The following is a 19,468-nucleotide window of genomic DNA, read 5'->3' as shown; positions in this document are numbered from 1 at the left end:
AACAAAAAACAAAGCTATTCGGCTTTTCCTTTTTCAATATAAGATTGAATGTGTCCGTAATTAACCTATTAGTTTATTTTGCGATATCCCCTGAGAACTATGATTTGCCAACTATAATATGTTTGATCAAGTTACTTAACTACATGTAAGCATAGCTCTTTCGAGTAAATTTTGAAATTATGACCGTACACTTATGAACGAACATCATAAAACACAGCTGATCGAGTGGAGCTAGAAGTCCCAATTTGAAGAAGACAAAAACTTATGGCAGAACAAACTAAATTTACATTAGATAAAAATGAACAATTTTCCTATTTCTAGCTACTATCGTGTATTGTATTACATTAGATAATATGGATACACGACATCACAACAAACTAAATTTACAACTTACAGAAGGAAAAGAACGTTTATCTACCAAAACAAAGAAAAATAAACACACACTCGTAACTATTCTTAGCTAGTACTCATTGCAATTGCTCCAAAAGCACCTCTCATCCTAGTTAAAAGGCAGAACCGGTGGTAGATCCATGACGTCCACCAGTATTAGGACCTTGAACAGTAGCACTTCCGGTTCCAGTAGTGGTCCCCGGTGGGTACTGTGTCCCAACCACGCCTGTTGTTGTCCCAGTAGGCACCGTAGTGGTCCCATGGGCCCCGGTCATGGTGTGACCGGGAGCCACACCGCCGCTAGCAGTATAAGCAGTAGTTCCTCCGGTAGCAGCTACTTGTCTCGAGGCCGCGTTCTGCTCCTGTGCTGCCAGCTTATCCATCTCCGCTTGATGGATCCTCTCTTCTTTTTTCTCCGTCGCCATTTGTTTTTGCACTGGATCACTTGTCGTCAATTTCTCCGCCTGTTCAACAAAAGTTATGACATAAATATAAAAATTTAAACTTTAAACATTTTAAAGCGCTAAATGTTTTTACACCATCAATTTAATTAATCCGCTATCCCAAAATAGTATTCTTATCATCTCGTACCATGCTTGCAGGGGCGGATGCAACAATACGGTACCAAGTTTAACTAAATTCAATAGGTTCGAGTATAGTGCTGCTGGTAGTTATACGGACTCATAATTTTAAAAATATAAAGCTAAAACCTGGACTCATAATTTTAAAAATATAATTTTAAAAATATAAAGCTAAAACCTGGACTCATAATTTTAAAAATATAAAGCTAAAACCTTGAAGCATAGGCCTTAAGCCTTAAATTCTGAATTCGCCTTTGTGCTTGCGAATTGATCCCCACGGAAACACATTTTTTATTAATCTGTTTAAGGAGGAATGACACATTTCTACGATTGAAAATAATTCAACTTTAAATTCTTCATTTTACTCTCTTTATCCAATGTGAAGCTTTTATAACCATAAAATATCATGACCTACATAATTTTTACCTTTTAAGCTTTTAAGATCATAGATCACAAGTCTATTTTTTTTTTAAACTTTGTATCAAGTCACACTACCTCATTTGAGGTGAAACGGAGAAAGTATTTATCAACTGTTACATGGTTGCAAGTTATGCTTAACTTGATGAGTAAAGAATCAATCAATATACTGTTAAATATACACAACTTAAAATTCTAAATTAATTTTTAAACAAAAAAGAATAATCAGAAAAATACTGAAAAGATGAAAAAAAAAACCTTCTCTCCGACGACGGCCTTGGTTTTTTCCATGCCAGCCTTAGCCGAAGCGGCAACATTAGCTGCTTTCTCCTTTGCTGCTTGCATCTTTAAATTCCTTTTTAAATTTTTTTTTTTTTTGCTACTTTTTTATACCTTTTCAGTTACTTGATTATGCGTTGCTGAGAACAGAACTGTTCATTGCTGGGGTGATATATACTCCAAGAAGAGTTATGAAGAGAAGAACGTGGAGTGGGGCCACGTGGAATAAAAGTGATACGTGGACTGATATAAGAGTTGGCTGCATGAGTTTATAACACGTATGTAGAGGTTGTCAAAATGTAGCTAGCAGTTAAGAGCTGTACGGGGAAGGTAGGGTATTAGTTACGAAATCGAAAAGATTTTTAATTTATGTGAACCATGAGCGCGAAGTTTAAGAAAAAATAAATTTTTTTAAAATTTGTGATTTTAAACAAGTTAAGAAAACCTTGGAGTATTTATGGTAAAAACTTCTCATTAAAGATAGAATTGTAAATTTAAGTTGAATTATTATCAAATTTAAAAAGGGTTCATTCTTTTTGGAACGGTCCAAAAAAAAAATAGGTTCACATAAACTGGAACAGAGGGAGTAGTAAATTTTATTATATTTATATTTAAAAAATTTATTAATATATATTTAATTACTAACTTAATAATTAAATGGACTATGAATTTAACAATAAATTCAAAATTCATCAAGTTAAAGAGCGGCAGAAGTTTTAAATCCCGGCTCTGCCGCTCTGCAGATTGGAATTAATATGTGAGAATTTGGTTGTTAAAATATACTAGCTGATAAGAACTGCGGGTTGGCTTTTTAAGGAGAATTTAGCCTAATGTGAAAAACTAAAAATGATTTTACTTTGGCTTAGTTTGAAAATTCACATAGTGTTAATTATTTAGTATTTTTTTGTCTCCATTAAAATTTACATTCACTTAATTGATCAGTAGACTTCACTCATAGGAACACTAATTATATTCATATTTGTTTGGATATCGCTGCTTGGTTTAGAATTAGTTCATTGAATACGTAATTTCTAGATCTTGGTTACATATACATCTCCTTTTTGGTTTTGAATGTTATATGATAATTACTTCTCCTATATCTTGTGTAACAATATTACATTATCAGTAATGTATTATCATATGATAATTTACAGCGGAAAACTTTTTTATATTAACATATGTAATACATTTCAAATCGATATGATGTTACTTGTCATGACTTACAACCCAGCTCGACAAAACAGAATCCAAGTAATTTTATTTAATGTTTGTGTAACGCAATTATTTTCAGTTTATCGAAAGTTTTAGCATAGGGTGCATCAGTGCATGTAATTCTTTCGTACACTCAATTTCTTTAATTTTACTCCTACATAAACAACAAATGAAAATGTTAAAAGGAAACTTCAAAAACATTATAAAAGCACATCTATCTACTAGCTAGGAGTACGGGTCAAGATCCCCTCGAATAATACATTCTGGATAAGACATGAAGGAAGCTCCATTGCTAGGTTTTTATATGTTTATGATATTAGAATGTACTAAATTTCCTTTTAAATTGAAAGGCTTGATTATTGCTAAGTGTATTTTGGACCTTTTTCTTTGTGAATTGTTGCTCTATGCAATAGGGAGAGCTGTTTGCCCAAGTAAAGTTTGTTTCGATGATTGTCAAAGGAACTCAAATATGAATCAGGTCCATCCACAGTGTACACAGATATGGGCAGATTCAAGCATAAGGGACGCACGTGGGGGAGATAAGCTTAAGTTGTTATATCTGATATCTTTTGATTGAAAAAGTTGCATAATTGATAAGGAGAAGGACTCCTTACTCGAAGATAACACTATCCAAGATAAGGAAGGAGCTGGAAGTTGAAGTTAACTAGAACTCTTCCACCAAGGAAGAGTATAACATTGGAACTCTAATTATTTTCTATTCTACTAACTTTATATATTTCAGGATGTTCTCACTTTACAGGTGACGCACAAAAGCTGAAGTTACACGTGAATTGAGAGCAATATAGCAAGGCATTTTGAAAGCAATATATTCTTGTGTGATTCAAGTGTGCGAACCTGAAGCTACATGAACCGGATAGAAGAGCCAGTTCCAAGTGTCTGTCTTTTATTCTAGTTTCATTGTAGTATGTGCTTTTCAAATTGTACCTTTCACCTTTATCTAGAAGCAATTGTATTAGGTACTTTGAGTATTCAAGTTAGAGTTAACTTGAAGTTGTCGCAACAGTTAGAGGCTGGTTGGCACAACGGGATTAGAGGTAATCCTTAGGTTTACAAAGAGTTTTTGTACATGTTGTTTTGGCTCAGTGATTTTGTGAAGTGTTGGGGAAAAACCTACTGGGTAGTAGGTCGTGGTTTTTTCACCTTTTGAGCCTGGTGTTTTCCACATAAAAATACTTGTGGTCTTTACTTTTCGCATTTATTATTTCTGCAATAGTAGTATAAGGAACACATAGAAGAACTAGGTCTTTTAATAATATGTGCACGCGAAAATTGGACATCACAAAATCACCCCCCCCCCTCTTGTGTGGCATTGAAGTATAAAATATCAATTGGTATCAGAGCAGGTTATCCTTGAAGAGGCTAACACCTTAGGAGAAGATCAACATGAGTGCACCACCTGAAAACTAGGAAGGACAATCCACTGCTAGGCCACCGCTCTTTAATGGCCAGTACTACTCTTGGTGGAAAAATAGGATGAGAGACCACATTATAGGAGAGGACTATGAGGTATGGGACATTATCATCGATAGTCCATTGGCTACCCTGAAGAAAAATGCTGAAAGAGTAGATGTGCCAAAGACAAGAGTTTATTCTACTGCCAAGGACTTGAGAAAGTGGGATAAAAATGCTAAAGCCAAGAAATAGCTTGTTTGTGGACTTGGTCCAGATAAGTACAGCAGAATTCAAGGTTGTACCACTGCTAAGAAAATTTGGGACACACTGCAAGTAGCTCATGAAGGAATACCTCAAGTAAAGAGATCCAGAGGAACTCTATTATACTCTCACTATGAGAGTTTTGCTATGAAGGAAGGAGAAACCATTCAAGAAACGTACACAAGGTTCAGTACACTGATAAATGAGTTGAAATCTCTTGGAAGGATTATTCCTGAAGAAGAAAGGGTAGAAAAGATATTGACCAGAGTTTTGTCTATCACTTGGGAGAGTAAAATCACTTTAATCCAGGAATCAAAGAATATTGGCACTCCCCCACTAGATGAACTAATTGAAACTCTTACTGCCTATGAACTTAGGAGACAGACCATGAAAATAGATGTACCTAAGAAGGAAATGAGTTTGGCTCTCAGAATCATTGAAGGTTCTGATCTGGAAGATGATGAAATGGCCATGATCACCAAAGACTTCAAGAAGTACCTAAAGAGAGAAAAGGGTTCTTCAAAAAGTGCAAGCTATAGTAAATCAAAAGCTCCTAAGAAACAAACAAATGATAGATGCTACAAGTGTAGAAAGACTGATCACCACATCAAGAATTGTCCTCTGTGGGAAATTGAAAGAAAGAAAAAGTTGAACGAAGGAACAGGTTCAACCCAAGAAAAGCAACAGCAAAGGATCAACAAAGGCTATAGGAGCTGCTTGGGGAGATAGCTCAGATAATGATAATGATAATGATAATGATGATGAACGTGCACTTATGGCTATTGGAGAATCTGATGAAGAAGATGAGGTAAGTGTTTCTCATATTAAAGACAAGATTAAATTTTTGTCTAAGGAAAGGCTATCTGAGTTGCTCCTAGAGCTAATTGATGAATTTGTGGATGTAAATAATGAAAAGGAACAACTGTCAAAAGAGTGTGTAGTTTTAAAAGCTAAGTGTAAAAACCTGAAACTTAGGGCTAGTGAAACTGAAAGTGAAAATATTGTGTCGAAGAACCAGGTTCATGAACTTCGCACAGCTTTCTTAGAATTTAGATTTGAAATCTACAATTGAAATTAGGAACAGGTAAAAAGATAGTTGATCACACACAACTCACTTTAGAAGAAAATGTAGGAAAAATAAAAGATGAGTTGTATAAAAGAGATGAGAAGATAAGAAGCCTAAAGGAGGATCTAATCAAAGCCAAGCATGAGCTAGACAGAACTTGTAAATAGAACAGGTCCTCCGATGCACTTTCTTGGCTACAAGAACATCATAGTAGCAACAGAAGAGGACTTGGCTTTGGGAATTCTTGACCTAAGTGGGATCCCAAAAGCAAGTACATTACACTTTCTAAGAACAAGATTTACACACATTATGGTAAAACTGGTCACTATAAAAGTGAATGCACTACAAAAGAAAAGACAAGTCAAAAGAACAAAGAATTTGTTCAAGAGAAAAATAGGTTGCAAGTTGGGCTAAAAAGAATTTGATTCATCTTTTTGCCTATAGAAAGGGACCCAAACTAGCTTGGGTTTCTAAGACTAACCCATGATTTTCTTTTGCAGGTCCAAGTGAGGGGGAGCAACTAAATATGGTACATGGATAGTGGCTACTCAAAGCATATGACAGGAATCAAGAATTAGTTCCTTTCCTTTGAGGACATTAAAGGAGGTAATGTCTCCTTCGGAAATGGGAAGAAAGGTGAGATCATTGGGGTTGGCAAGGTAGGTAAGACTGACTCTCACTCTATTGAGAATGTCTACCTGATTGATGGACTGAATTATAGTCTAATAAGTATATCACAATTGTGTGATAGATGTAACATAGTTGCATTCACCTCTACAAAATGCTTTGTGATTAATCTTATCACTGACAAGATATTTTTGCTAGGGAAAAAGAGTGAAAAGTTTGTGATAGGACTTGGACATATCAGTCTAAGTCAAGTTAACAAACTAGTCCCCAAGGACTTGGTGATAGGACTGCCTAATATTAAGTTCAAGTAAGATAAAGTTTGTGAGGCTTGTGCGACGGGGAAGCAGGTAAGATCCCCTTTCAAAAGCAAGAAAAACGTAAGCACCACCAGATCGATGGAATTGGTCCATATGGATCTTTGTGGACCAATAAGAACATTGCGCAGAGGTGGTAAGATATATATTATGGTGCTTGTTGATGATTACTCTATGTTTACTTGGACATTATTTCTAACATCTAAAGATGAAGCATTTGACATGTTAACTTCTTTTGTTAGAAAAACTCAAAAACAACTAGGTAATCAACTTGCATCAATTAGGTCTGATCATGGTACTGAATTTGAAAATGCTAAATTTGCTGAATTTTGTGATGAGCATGGCATAGATCATAATTTTTTTTCTCCTAGAACTCCACAACAAAATGGATTAGTTGAAAGAAAGAATAGGACATTTAAAAAAATGGCTAGGACTTTGCTTCTTTCTAGTAAATTGTCCCTTAGTTTCTAGGCAGAAGCTGTGAACACTGCAAGTTACATCATAAATAGGTGCATGAATAGATCTCTTATCGAGAAGAATCTCTATGAGTTACTTAAAGGGATAAAGCCAAATATATCCCATCTTAGGGAATTTGGATGCAACTGCTTTGTGCACAATAATGGTAAAGACTCCCAAGGTAAGTTTGATTTCAGAAGAGATGAGGGAGTATTCTTGGGGTATTCTTCACATAGTAAAGCTTATAAGATCTATAACAAAAGAACTATGTGTGCAGAAGAAAGTGTACGTGTGGTTTTTGATGAAACTAACATTGTTTCTAAGAGGAAGGAATATGAAGATGAAACAAATGGGCTGGTAAAAAACTCAAATGAAACCACAGCCCCGACTGAAGCTACACAAGAGGAAGAAACAAGTGATGGAACAGGTTCTTCTACCTAGGGTAACCTGACAAGGGGAACTAAACAAAGAAAAGCTAATCCTCAAACTTTAGGGGAACCTGTCCATGAACCCGTTCCTCGACAACAAAACACTAAAGGAACATATAGGGGAAACCAGGTGGTTGTGAAACCTTACGAGTACCAAAGCTGTCATCCCATTGAGAACATAATTATTGATCCATCCTCTGGAATCAAATACAGATCTTCTTTGAAGAATCTTTGTTCTTTTGATTCTTTTTTATCTCTTATTGAACCTAAAAATGTTGCTAAGGCTTTGCAGGATGCAGACTGGGTGAATGCAATGCAAGATGATCTCAACTAATTTGAGAGAAGTCAAGTTTGGCATCTAGTACCAAGACCCAAAGACAAATCAGTAAATGGCACAAAATGGGTCTTCAGAAACAAACTTGATGAAGATGGAACAGTTACAAGAAACAAGGCAAGATTGATGGTTCAAGGATATAGTAAAGATGAGGCATGGACAATGATGAGACCTTTGCTCCAGTTGCAAGATTGGAAACAATTAGACTACTTATAGCCTTTGTTGCTTACATGGATATCACTTTCCATCAGATGGATGTCAAGACTACCTTCCTCAATGGCTATCTAAAGGAAGAAGTGTTTGTCAAGCAACCTCCGTGCTTTGAAAGCAAGTAATGTCCTGATCATGTGTACAAGCTTGACAAGGCACTGTATGGGCTCAAGCAGGCTCCAAGAGCATGGTATGAAAGACTATCAAAATTCTTGCTTGAGCATGGCTACAAGAGAGGTAAAATTGACAAGACTTTATTCTTGAAAGAAAAAGGTAAATATCTCTTGGTAGTTTAGATATATGTTGATGATATAATCTTTAGAGCAACTACTAACAAGTTAAGTAAAGAATTTGCTAAACTAATAGGGAGCGAATTTCAAATGAGTATGATGGGTGATCTTAATTTCTTTTTAGGCTTACAAAATTAATAAAACTCAAATGGAACTATGATCTATCAGCAAAAGCATGTGAAAGAGTTGCTTAAAAGGTTTTAAATGGAAGATTCCAAAAAAATTGACACTCTTATAGCAACAGCCACAAAATTGGATGTAGATGAACCTAGTTCATTTGTTGATCAGAAGTTGTATATGGGAATGATTGGTTCTTTGTTATATCTCACTGCTAACAGACCTGACATTGTTTTCAGTTTAGGCCTTTGTGCTAGATTTTAGGCAAACCCAAAGAAGTCTCACTTGACTGATATCAAGAGGATCTTAAGATACCTAAAAGGCACCACTAATGTTTATCGATGGTATCAAAAAGGTAGTAATTTCAACTTAGTAGGATATGCTGATGCTGATTATGCAGGTTTTCTTGTGGATAGAAAGAGCACCTCAAGTATGGCACACTTTTTGGCTCATGTCTTGTGTCTTGGGCCACCAAAAAACAAAATTATTTGGCCTTATCTACTACTGAAGCTGAGTATATTGTTGTTGCCTCATATTATGCTCAATTTTTGTGGATTAAACAACAATTAGTGGATTTTGGAATTGATGTAGTTTGTATTACCATGTTCTTTGATAACACTAGTGCAAATAGTATGACTAATAACCTAGTTCATCACAAAAGAACTAAGCACATAGATGTTAGGCATCATTTTTTGAAGGACAACTATGAGAAGGGTTGACAAGCAATAGCTGACATCTTCATAAAATCTCTAAGTAGAGATCACTTAGAAAGAAACGGGTTAGAATTAGGGATGATTGAGATAACCTTAAAGGAACCAGTTCTAACTTATAATGGATATTGGTATTATATTAAAGATAAGGAAAAGGTTTGGCCAAGGACGACCGAGAATCAGGTGGGGTTCCTTGATTAAGGATAAAGCCCAAGAGTTGGAGGGGCGGTTGTCGGATCTGGGAGCCTGGAGGAACAATGGTGATGCAAGCATTATGTGGTCGACAACAACAGACTGTATAAAAGAGGCTACGAGAGAGGTGTTAGGGATGTCGACGGGCGTCTCTGGGGGCACAAAAGAAACTGGTGGTGGAATGAAGTGATCCAAGGTAAAGTGGAAACGTAGAAGGCGGCATACCTAAAGTTAGTAGGGAGCACAGGTGAGGAGGATAGAAGAACCAGCATGGAGTGGTATAAGGTAGCTAGGAAGGAAGCTAAGCTGACGGTCAAGGAGGCTAAGACTGTGATATATAACCGTATGTACGAGGAACAGGGGGAAAAGACGAAGAGAAAAAGTTATTCCGGCTAGCCAAGACGAGAGAGAGGAAGGCTTGGGATTTGGACCAAGTGGCATGCATCAAGGACGACGATGGTAGAGTATTCTTGGAGGATGCCCAAATTAAATGAAGATGGCAGAATTACTTTCATGAACTTCTGAATAAAGAAGGGGATCGACATATTGTGCTAGTTGAATTGGAGCGTTTCGAGAGTCACCATGACTTTAAGAACTACAGGCGCATCGAGGTTGAGGAGGTCGTAGGAGTTATGTGTAAGATGAGTAAGGGCAGAGCGACTGGACCAGACAAAATTCTGGTTGAATTTCGGAAATATGTTGGTAGAGTAGGCTGGAGTGGCTGACTAGGTTATTTCATATTATTTTTAGGACGAAGAGGATTCCAGATGAGTGAAGGTGTAGTACGGTTGTTCAGTTGTATAAAAACAAAGGTGATATTCAGAGTTGTAACAATTATAGGGGTATCAAATTACTGAGTCATACCATGAAAATTTGGAAGAGGGTGGTTGAAGCGAGGGTGAGGAGGATGGTGTCTATATCTGACAACAAGTTCGGATTCATGCTGGTTCATTCTACTACATAAGCATACACCTTATTAGAAGGCTGGTGGAACATTAGAGGAAAGAGGAAGAAGGATCTGCACATGGTGTTTGTCGATTTAGAAAAAACGTACGACAAGGTTCCTAGAGAAGTTTTCTAGAGATGCTTGGAGGCAAAAGGCATGCCAGTTTCCTACATTTGGGTAATTAAGGACATGTATGATGAGGCTAAGACTCGAGTTAGGACAGTATGAGGTAACTCTGAGCAGCTTCCAGTTGTTATGGGGTTACACCAAGGTTCTGTACTCAGCGCATTTTTATTTGCCCTTGTGATAGACGCGTTAACACACCATATTCAAGGGGGTGCCATGGTGTATGTTATTCGCCGATGACATAGTTTTGATTGATGAGTTGAGAACCCGTGTTAATGAGAGATTGGAGGTCTGGAGACAGGCTCTCGAGTCTAAGGGTTTCAAGCTGAGCAAGATGAAAACGGAATACCTAGTGTGTATGTTCAACACTAAGCCGAGGGAAGTGGGCGTGGAAGTAAAGCTTGAATCACAGGTCATCCCAAGTAGTGGAAATTTCAAGTACCTTGGGTCGGTTATCTAGAGGGGATGGGAGATCAACGAGGATGTCACACACCGTATTGGGGTAGGGTGTATAAAGTGGAGGTTGGCATTTGGAGTCGTGTGTGACAAGAGAGTGCCATTGGTACTCAAAGGTAAGTTTTAAAAAGCGGTGGTTAGACCGACCATGATGTATGGGGCTGAGTGTTGGCCTATTAAGAAATCACATATCCAGAAGATGAAAGTAGCAGAAATGAGGCTGTTGAGGTGGATGTGGGGGCACACTAGGATGGATAAGATTAGGAATGAAGATATTCGGGAGAAGGTGGACGTGGCTCCCATTGATGACAAGATGCGGGAAGCGAGGCTTAGATTGTTCGGACACGTACAAAGGAGAAGCCCAGATGCCCCGGTAAGGAGGTGTGAGAGGCTGGCTTTGGAGGGCACGAGAATAGGTAGAGGACGGTCTAAGAAGTATTAGGGAGAGGTGATCAGGTAGGACATCAAAAGGATTCAAATTTCCGAGGACATGGCCTTTGATAGGAAGTTATGGAAGTCAAATATTAGGGTTGTAGCTTAGGAGGTAGTTGAGTCTTTTCTTACTTCGTACCTTTGTGAGGCTAGTCTAGTAGGGTTTTTGTCAAAGTCAGTTAGTGGCAATGTTGCGTCTTACAACTCTTTCTTTTTCCATAATGCCTAGTCTATGTATTGTCTAAAGCTTTTGCTTTGCATCTTCTTTCTCATTTCATGATGTTATATTTCTTACGGTTTCTATTGGGGGTACTGATATTGTCTCTTTTCGTCTTCTTGAGCCGAGGGTCTTTTGGAAACAGCCTATGTACTCCCTCGGGGTAGGGGTAAGGTCTGCGTACACACTACCCTTCCCTGAGCCCACTAGTGGGGTATTCCTTTGTTGTTGTTATTGTAATTAGATTAGATTTTGCTCAGTCTCATACTTTTATTAGTGTGTCATGTGCAAAAATGACTCATTAATCTCTAATGATATTATCTCTACTTTCTTTAAAAATTCAGACTTACACAAGAGATTACTCAGTGAAGAACCTAGTTCATCAAGATTACTTGGTACGTATTCTCCACTCTGCATATTTTGGAATAATTATATTTGAATCATGATTAAGAGGAGGGTCCCATTTAATCCCAAGCTATTTTGAACTTATCCATTATGAAATGAACTAGTTTCATTCAAATAGAGTCCAAAACCGCATTAAGTGCCTAGATTCTAGGGACACTCTTCAACGTCTTTTCAAACCGAATTCTAGTCTGATTAGACTTCTGAAAAGGTTGTCGTTACCCAATTATTAGACTTTTGAAAAGGCTGTCGTTACCCAATTAAATACCTCCTTCTTAAATTGATTAGGCCTTAGTGTTTCTTCACTTCTAGTTTTCAAAATGTCAAAATTCTCTCTATCTTCTTTCATCTTCTAAACACACTCAAACTTATCTTCTCACATACCCAAACATAGAAATGGCAAATCCTTCTGAGAATCCCTCATTACCACCCTGTTAGTCTGTATGAGTCCACCAAATAGTAGAGTACCTGGTCCTCTATGAGGTTAAGCTGAAAATGCTAATAAAACTATAAGTAGAGAAGACAAGGGATTTTTACGTGGAAAAATCCCACATAAGGGGATCAAAAAATCATGACCTACACTTGTAGGCTTTTAACTTCACTAACTTGCAATCTCACTATTACAAGCCACTTTGTAATAACCCTATTACAAAGACTTCAACTAATTTGTGATGTTATCACCACAAGCCACTTTGTGACTCTTCTAGTTACAAAGACTTTAAACTTATGACTAATCCTAGTCACAACATAAACTCAGAAGTTTACAGATTTTTGGTTTTCCTAAGACAAAGCTTCTAAGAAAGCAAGATAGGAGATACAATGAAGAACAAATAACAAGATTACAACTCAACTACAGATATACATAAACTCATGATGAAACTGATCCTTAGTGGAGTTGTCTTCTTGTTCTTAACACACCAGTGAAGTATGACTTCAATGCTGGATGAACACTGCTATGCTTAAGAGAATATCACTGAATGTACAAAGAAGTGTTGTGCCTTGCACCAGGTTGTATACTACAAAAGACATCATAATGGATGGTGATGTCAATTCTTGGTACACGCTTTTTCCCAATGAGAAGTGATTGTTGCACAGTCACTTTTGTGCAGTTGCATTCCAGCTATAAAGTTGATGTGTACTTCTGTTAGAGAACACTAAGGGACCAGGTCCTAGTTGTGTTCCTCTTTTGTAACATTTGCGAGATAGTCACTTTCTGCTGTTACATTCCAATTGTACAATTGACTTATACTTCTGTCGGAGAATCCTAAGGGACCAGGTCCCTATTGTGTTCCTTTTTGTAATAGTTGCGGACAGTCACTGGCTTGTACTTTTGTCGGAAAACCCTAAGAGACCAGGTCACCAGGTCCCTATTGTGTTCCTCCTTGTGGTTGTTCATTCATTTGCTGGAGACCAGACTGGACATTATTCATTTGAAATGTATACAATGTGGGTCAGGTTCTCTATCTGGTTCTTCATAATAAATTTGTCAGATTATCAAAACATAAGAAGCATAAAGCAAAGACATTGAAAACCCATCAATTTTCCCCTTTTTTATGATGACAAATTGAGGCATTGATAGTATTTATTTATAGCAGAAATAATCAGATAAGATATCAGAAACTACAGAAGTTCCCCAATCTACACAAGTTCCCCTTGACCATTAGCTTTTGATTGATTCCCTCTTAATCTCAGTTCCCTTATGACATTTTCCCCTTTTTTGCATCATTAAAAAGAGACACAAGCAGGTAATTAGTATAAATAAGTCTAACAAATCTAACTCATGCCACATATGTACACACAACAAGACAGAAAAGAGAAGCCAGAGGAACACAACATTGTACAGGCAAAAAGGTGAGCTGTTTCAATAATATTAACAATAGACTGAGTAAGACAGGAGCAGTAATGGTGAATTCTAGCATGCCATCACAAAAAAAGGAAACCAAAAAGAAAACAACAGCCACAAAATATTAGAGCAAAAATAGCTGGCCACTGAGAGGATCCTACGGGACACTAGAAGAAGGAGGCTTGGAAAAAGAGGCAGCAACGGTTTTGAGAACCAGGTCCAGTCGAGCATTTGCAAACAATTGTTCTTCAAGCAATTTTGCCCGAAGCTTATCGTTTTTCTTTGTCAGTCGGGCAAATTCTTCATTAACAGAATTAGGTCCTTTAACTGCTTGACTGAGCTGAGTTTCTAATATCGCATTTTGAGCCCTCAACCTTCTGATCTCTTCAGAAGCTGCATTTTTTTAGCGTTGATCAGCTGAGAAATGGTCGAGATGCTTCCACCAACTCTTTCTACATATTCATATTCTTCTAAAGTGGTTTTAGAGAAGGTTTTCTTGCGTGTGCCCACTCTGGGATTCCCCAAGGGGACCTTGTAGAATCTGAATACCTGAGTGAGGAGAAAGCCATATGGTAGCTCATGATTCCCATCTTTAAAGTTTTCCACCTTTTGCATATGATCTATCATGATTGCTGGCAGATTGATTGGGACAAACTCATCAAGCGCTTCTATTAAGACCATATCCGATTTTATGGCAATGGACCATCTCTCAAAACGAGGTAAGGGCACCTTATTGACCCGTTCAAAAAGAAGCTGATACTTAGGAAGTAATACCTTCTTATACACCTGTTCCCCCTGCTGAATAGCTTGCTCTTTCATGATAGCTCTCCTAAAGTTGACACCACAGACACCTTTGACTGAGGACATTCCTTCACATGGAATTCTGAGAACCTTTCCCAATGCTGAAGCATCAAGTACAATGTCTACTCCATTTACTAGCGCACAAATGTGATCCCCGTCAACGGTGAAGAGTGATACGTAGAAAGTTTGTACTGCATCTTCGTACACCAGAGGCATGCTCCCTTGAAACAAGTGCTCTCATTGCTGAAATTCCACTATCTCCAGAATTTGTCTCATACCGGCCATCTCTGAAATTGCTGGGTCAAATGTACATCCCCATAAGACTTTCTGAGTTCTTAATCTCTACTACCAAAGACCACTATCATTGGGCATGGTCCTCAGAGGACCAGGTTCTCTAGCAGTTTCCTGTTTTCATTTTCTAGATCCTTCAACAGACTTTCCTTTCCAGCTTACTGGCCTCACAGTATCATCTTCAGACATGGCTTGCTCAACTGGACACTTCTTAGACTTGTTATTGCCCTTCACAGATGCACCATTTTGTTTCTTAATAATTTCATCGGAAGCTTTATCCACAGACCTTTGAGCTTTTATAGATTGTTTCATTAAAGAACCAGGTTCCGTTGGAGCATTTTTGTCAATCCCACTTACTGGAACAATTTTGTTAGTTACAAATTCCCCTTGATTCATCAACCTCTTTTTTCTTGTCTTGACACTCCTCCTACTTTTCTGCAATGTAGACTCAAAACACTCTTTCTGTTGTGACTTGATAGTGGGTGACCTGGAGGAGGATTCTAAGAGCTTAGGATGATCAGGAGGTGCAGAAGTGGGTTTGCCTAGAAGAGAATCAGGTTCTTCAGTAGGTTTTTCTGGGAACATCTCATGAGCCAAAGACTCGAGGAGTACTATGGTTCTTACATCGCCTAGGAATGGATTTTCTTCTCGCTGATACTCAGACGAGAGAAATCATTCATCAGGCTCTCAGCAACGATAGACATGATGTTATGCGATGCATCCTTTTCTGGTGAATCTGTGAGAGTCACTAAGTCCTAAATGGAGGAGTTCAGATACTAATCAGGATCATCCTCAGAGACCTCTAACACTTTTGAGGTGAAACCCCCCGAGTGTTCTTTGATGATATCAGAGGAATGATGAGACATAGAGTTTTCAATACATTGGAGGAAAATAGGGTTTGTCAGAAAAGGAAAGACTATAGGAAAAGAGGAGGAACAAGATGTGAATACAGTAGTATTGGAAGGAGTGGAATAGGGAATCTCTGGGGATGATTTTAAGGATGTTAGGGATGTGGCAGTGGTGTTACTGAAGGGAGAAGGAATCGATCATTCGATTGCCATTATAGGAGTATCTGGAAGACAAGTAGAGTGAGAGAGAGAGAGAGATGAAGAGAGGATCATAGCTATACAGAAGAAATGAAGGTTCATGACTTGTTGTGAGAGAGAAAGAAAGTTTTATTTGAAAAAGGACTAATGATGAGAAGAGAGAGAAACGTGTTCTGAATAGTTCTAAAATGGCGGTACGTTTGTGGGAAAACGTTATCATGCAGAGGGGATAAAGGGATTTGAAAGACAAGACATGACATACAGACTTTGAAAAGTTTGATGATATGGCAGTTGAGTTGATTTTGTTAATAATTTTGAGAAGGCATGCAGAACAAGCACATTACTACTAACTTGTGGTATAGGAACCTGATGCCCGAAAAAAATTGAAAAAGATTTTAGCAGCTCTTCTTTCGTAGTTTATAACTGTACCTTTAGCTTCTATGATCGTCATGCGTGTTTACCTGCAACGATATTGATGTGAGTTAGGCTTGGCCAGAAAACACTTTACCTAATTTTACCGAAGGTGTTTTACATAGACAACTGATGGGGAATTAGGTTCTCCATTAGATCTTAATACCCAGCTTTACCTTGTTTCTTCCAAAATGTTCCCTACTCAAGGCTTTGGTGAAGGAATCTAGAATTTGGTCTTCTGTGTTGCAGGACTTTCCATAGATCAATCCTTCTCCATATTGACCCTCAGAAGATAATGCTACCCCTCAATGTGCTTGGTCCTCTTGTTTTCAACTGGATAGAGAAGATATACCATAAGAAGGTACCCCAAGATTTTCCAGTTGCCGCTCAATTCATAGGGTTTGAGCACAGCAGGATGCTCCCGCTACACATTCTTCTTCAATTGTTGACGAGGCCATTGAGTTTTGCTTCCTTGTACCCGAAGAGATGAGACATGAACATGGCAAGTGAACCATTCCAGAAGTGCTTTTCCTGTCCATAAGAAAACCTGCACAGTTAACATCATCATACCCAACAAGATTAAAACTGTCACCTGAGGGGTAATACAGAACCAGGTCCTGAGTTCCCTTAAGGTATCTCAACCTTCTTTTGGCAGCCTTCAAGTAGGATTCCTAAGGACTTGACTTTGAATTCTATTCTGGAGTGTAGATATAGAAGGGACTGAGAAATTTTTTTCTTTTTGAATTTTTAATACTTGTCTAACTCTAGAATAAAAGGGAGTGATTAAGTTATCAGATAGATGAGATCTTTTGTGTTCCCAGTTTGGGACTAAGGTTTGATTGGTAGGGGAACTTGGGAGGTTAATTTGATTTCACTACACTCTCTGTTCTTTTACTTGTGGAGCGCCATGAACTGCATCTCCACTCTTTCTTCAGCTTCAATGGTAGTAAGTGAAGTAGCAGGTTCTTTGTGAGATGTGGAAGATGAAGTTGCATTGTCTTTCACCTGTCTCCTTCATCTTACTCATCATATCAGCCTCCCTATTTGAAACCTCAAATATTTCCCAGGGACCAGAAATGGTTCATTATATTGATCATCACTATTTCTTCCTTGGTTAGAGGAAGGTGTCTTGTTGAATACCCCATGAGCACTTCCTTCCACTTAGTGTGCCCTTTGTTGTAGATTTTGTGGTCTTTTCTTTGTAGAGAGTATCCCAGAAGGATTCCTTCATCGCCTTTTACATTAAACTTCCCAAGATGGTCCTTCCCATTGTCAAGAACATGGCATTTCAGTCAAGAAGGTTCTTAGATGAGTTGTCTTTGGTTTTCTTCCATTTGGCAGCTCATAGTGGGTTTTGATTCAGGAGGGACCTGATCATACACCTGTTCACCAAGTAGAAAGAAGTGTTTACTGCTTTTGCCAAGAAATTCTTGGCGATTCCATTATCGATTAGCATTGTCCATACCATGTCTTCCAGAGTTCTGTTCTTTCTTTCAGCAATACCATTTTTCTGTGGAGTCCTTGGTGCTGACCAGTTGGTGTGTGATTCCATTTTTGTTACAAGCTCATCAAATTTGGTGTTGTCACATTCTGTCCCGTGGTCATATCTGATGCATACTACCTTCAATTTTATCTTCACTTGGATCTTCTTGACAAAGTCCCTAACACTTTGAAAGTTTCATCCTTTGTTCTAAGAACCAGTGTCCAGGTGAATCTTGTATTTAATAGACCACGAACCAGGTCCTTCTCAAGCATCTCATATCACCAGCTTGTAAAGATTCAAGGTCAGCAACGTAGATGTTCTTGTTTCTTTTGGCCACTAAGACCACTTTGCTACTCACCAAATTGGTAATTGTGCACTCTTTTGGTAAGAACTCTACTTTGTTCCCTTTATCACATATTTGAGAGACACTCAGGAGACTGTACTTTAGGCCATCCACATAGTACACGTTCTCAATTGAGTGACAGAGAGATTTTCCAACTTTTCCAGCACTAAGAATGTACCCTTTTCTTTTTCAATAGATACATTCCTTTCCTGTAGGGCTTTCAGTGAGAAGAAATCTATGGTGCTTCCTATCACGTACTTTGAGCATCCACTGTCCTTGGTTCATTGTAGTCTGCTTCCTCTCACTGTTCCCTACACATGCGAATTATGGGTTAGATTTAGGAACCCAAACTATGTTGGGTCCCTTGTTATGATAAAAGGGATGGATAAGGGCTTTTCTAGTCCATGCAGGCAATATTCGTTTCTTGCGATAGGTACCTGGTACCTTGTTAGTAGTCACTTTGTCAGTAAACACTTTGTTTTTCTGAAAAAATTGAACCCTGGCCTGGTAATTTTCTTTGAAGTGCACATTGTTCCCACAGTGGGTACACAGCCAGTTATTAGGAACAGTAACATACTTACTGTGAGGTTTGTAAGGAGTTTTCTCCCTTTAGAACCCGATTCCCTTCCTGTTTCCACTATTATTCAAATACATGGCAGTGACAGCATCTGAGGACCAGTTCCACTTTAGAGATTTCTCAAGATCAATTTTTACTTTCTCCAATTCAGCTTGAAGTTGTCGATTTTTCTCAAGTTCACCACATAGACTAGTTTTCACATCATTTAATTCATGTTCACGCTTGATGTGTGTCTCACTAGCTACTTCCTTCCCTTTCCCAAGACTCACAGTCATATGCTCTCTATTGAGTCCCTCAATGGTTTCCTCTAGGTCAGTGATTATCACTAAAAAATTATCCCTCTCCTGCTCAGTAGCTGAAATATTTTTTATTCTAGAGTGTGTATCTCATTTCTGAGACCTTCTGTTGTTTCCTTCAAGTCAACCACCACTACACTAGTTATCTTTTCATTTAGAGCTTCCTTTTCTTTTTCAAGATTAGCTATGGTGTCATTTAGGTCCACTACACAGACCGCCAGATCATCTCTAGATTGTTCAGTTTCTCCTAGTTCTAAGGTCAGGATCTCCTTATCATTATCAAGGCTATAATAAGTATCAATTAAAACATTTGCTAATGACTTAACTTCTTAGAAGAGTAGGATTTCATATTTCTCTGAACATCCCTAAAATTTACCTCATCTTCTTCATCCTCATCAAACTGAACCATCAGCGCAAACAGTGAGTCATACTTCGTTGCTTCAGTTTCCAGTGCCATCATAGAACTGTTTTCTGCATCTAGCTCCCTTTCTGATTCACTGG

General features: G+C 38.1%; 1 protein-coding gene across 1 annotated transcript; it reads right to left on the bottom strand.

Annotated features, from left to right (window-relative positions):
- Positions 1–265: 265 nt before the first annotated feature.
- LOC104214801 (protein LE25-like) lies at positions 266–1,808 on the bottom strand. The gene is made up of 2 exons (XM_009764515.2): positions 1,647–1,808; positions 266–854 (listed from the first exon to the last, which is right to left on the bottom strand). Exons 1-2 carry the CDS (start codon positions 1,731–1,733, stop codon positions 504–506), a joined length of 438 nt encoding a protein of 145 aa, XP_009762817.1. The 5' UTR covers positions 1,734–1,808; the 3' UTR covers positions 266–503.
- Between the last annotated feature and the right edge of the window lie 17,660 nt (positions 1,809–19,468).

Source organism: Nicotiana sylvestris, chromosome 12 (assembly GCF_000393655.2).
Source record: "Nicotiana sylvestris chromosome 12, ASM39365v2, whole genome shotgun sequence".
Taxonomy (NCBI): domain Eukaryota; kingdom Viridiplantae; phylum Streptophyta; class Magnoliopsida; order Solanales; family Solanaceae; genus Nicotiana; species Nicotiana sylvestris.
The sequence above is the reverse complement of the archived record's forward strand: the minus strand, read 5'-3'. Positions and strand labels throughout refer to the sequence as shown.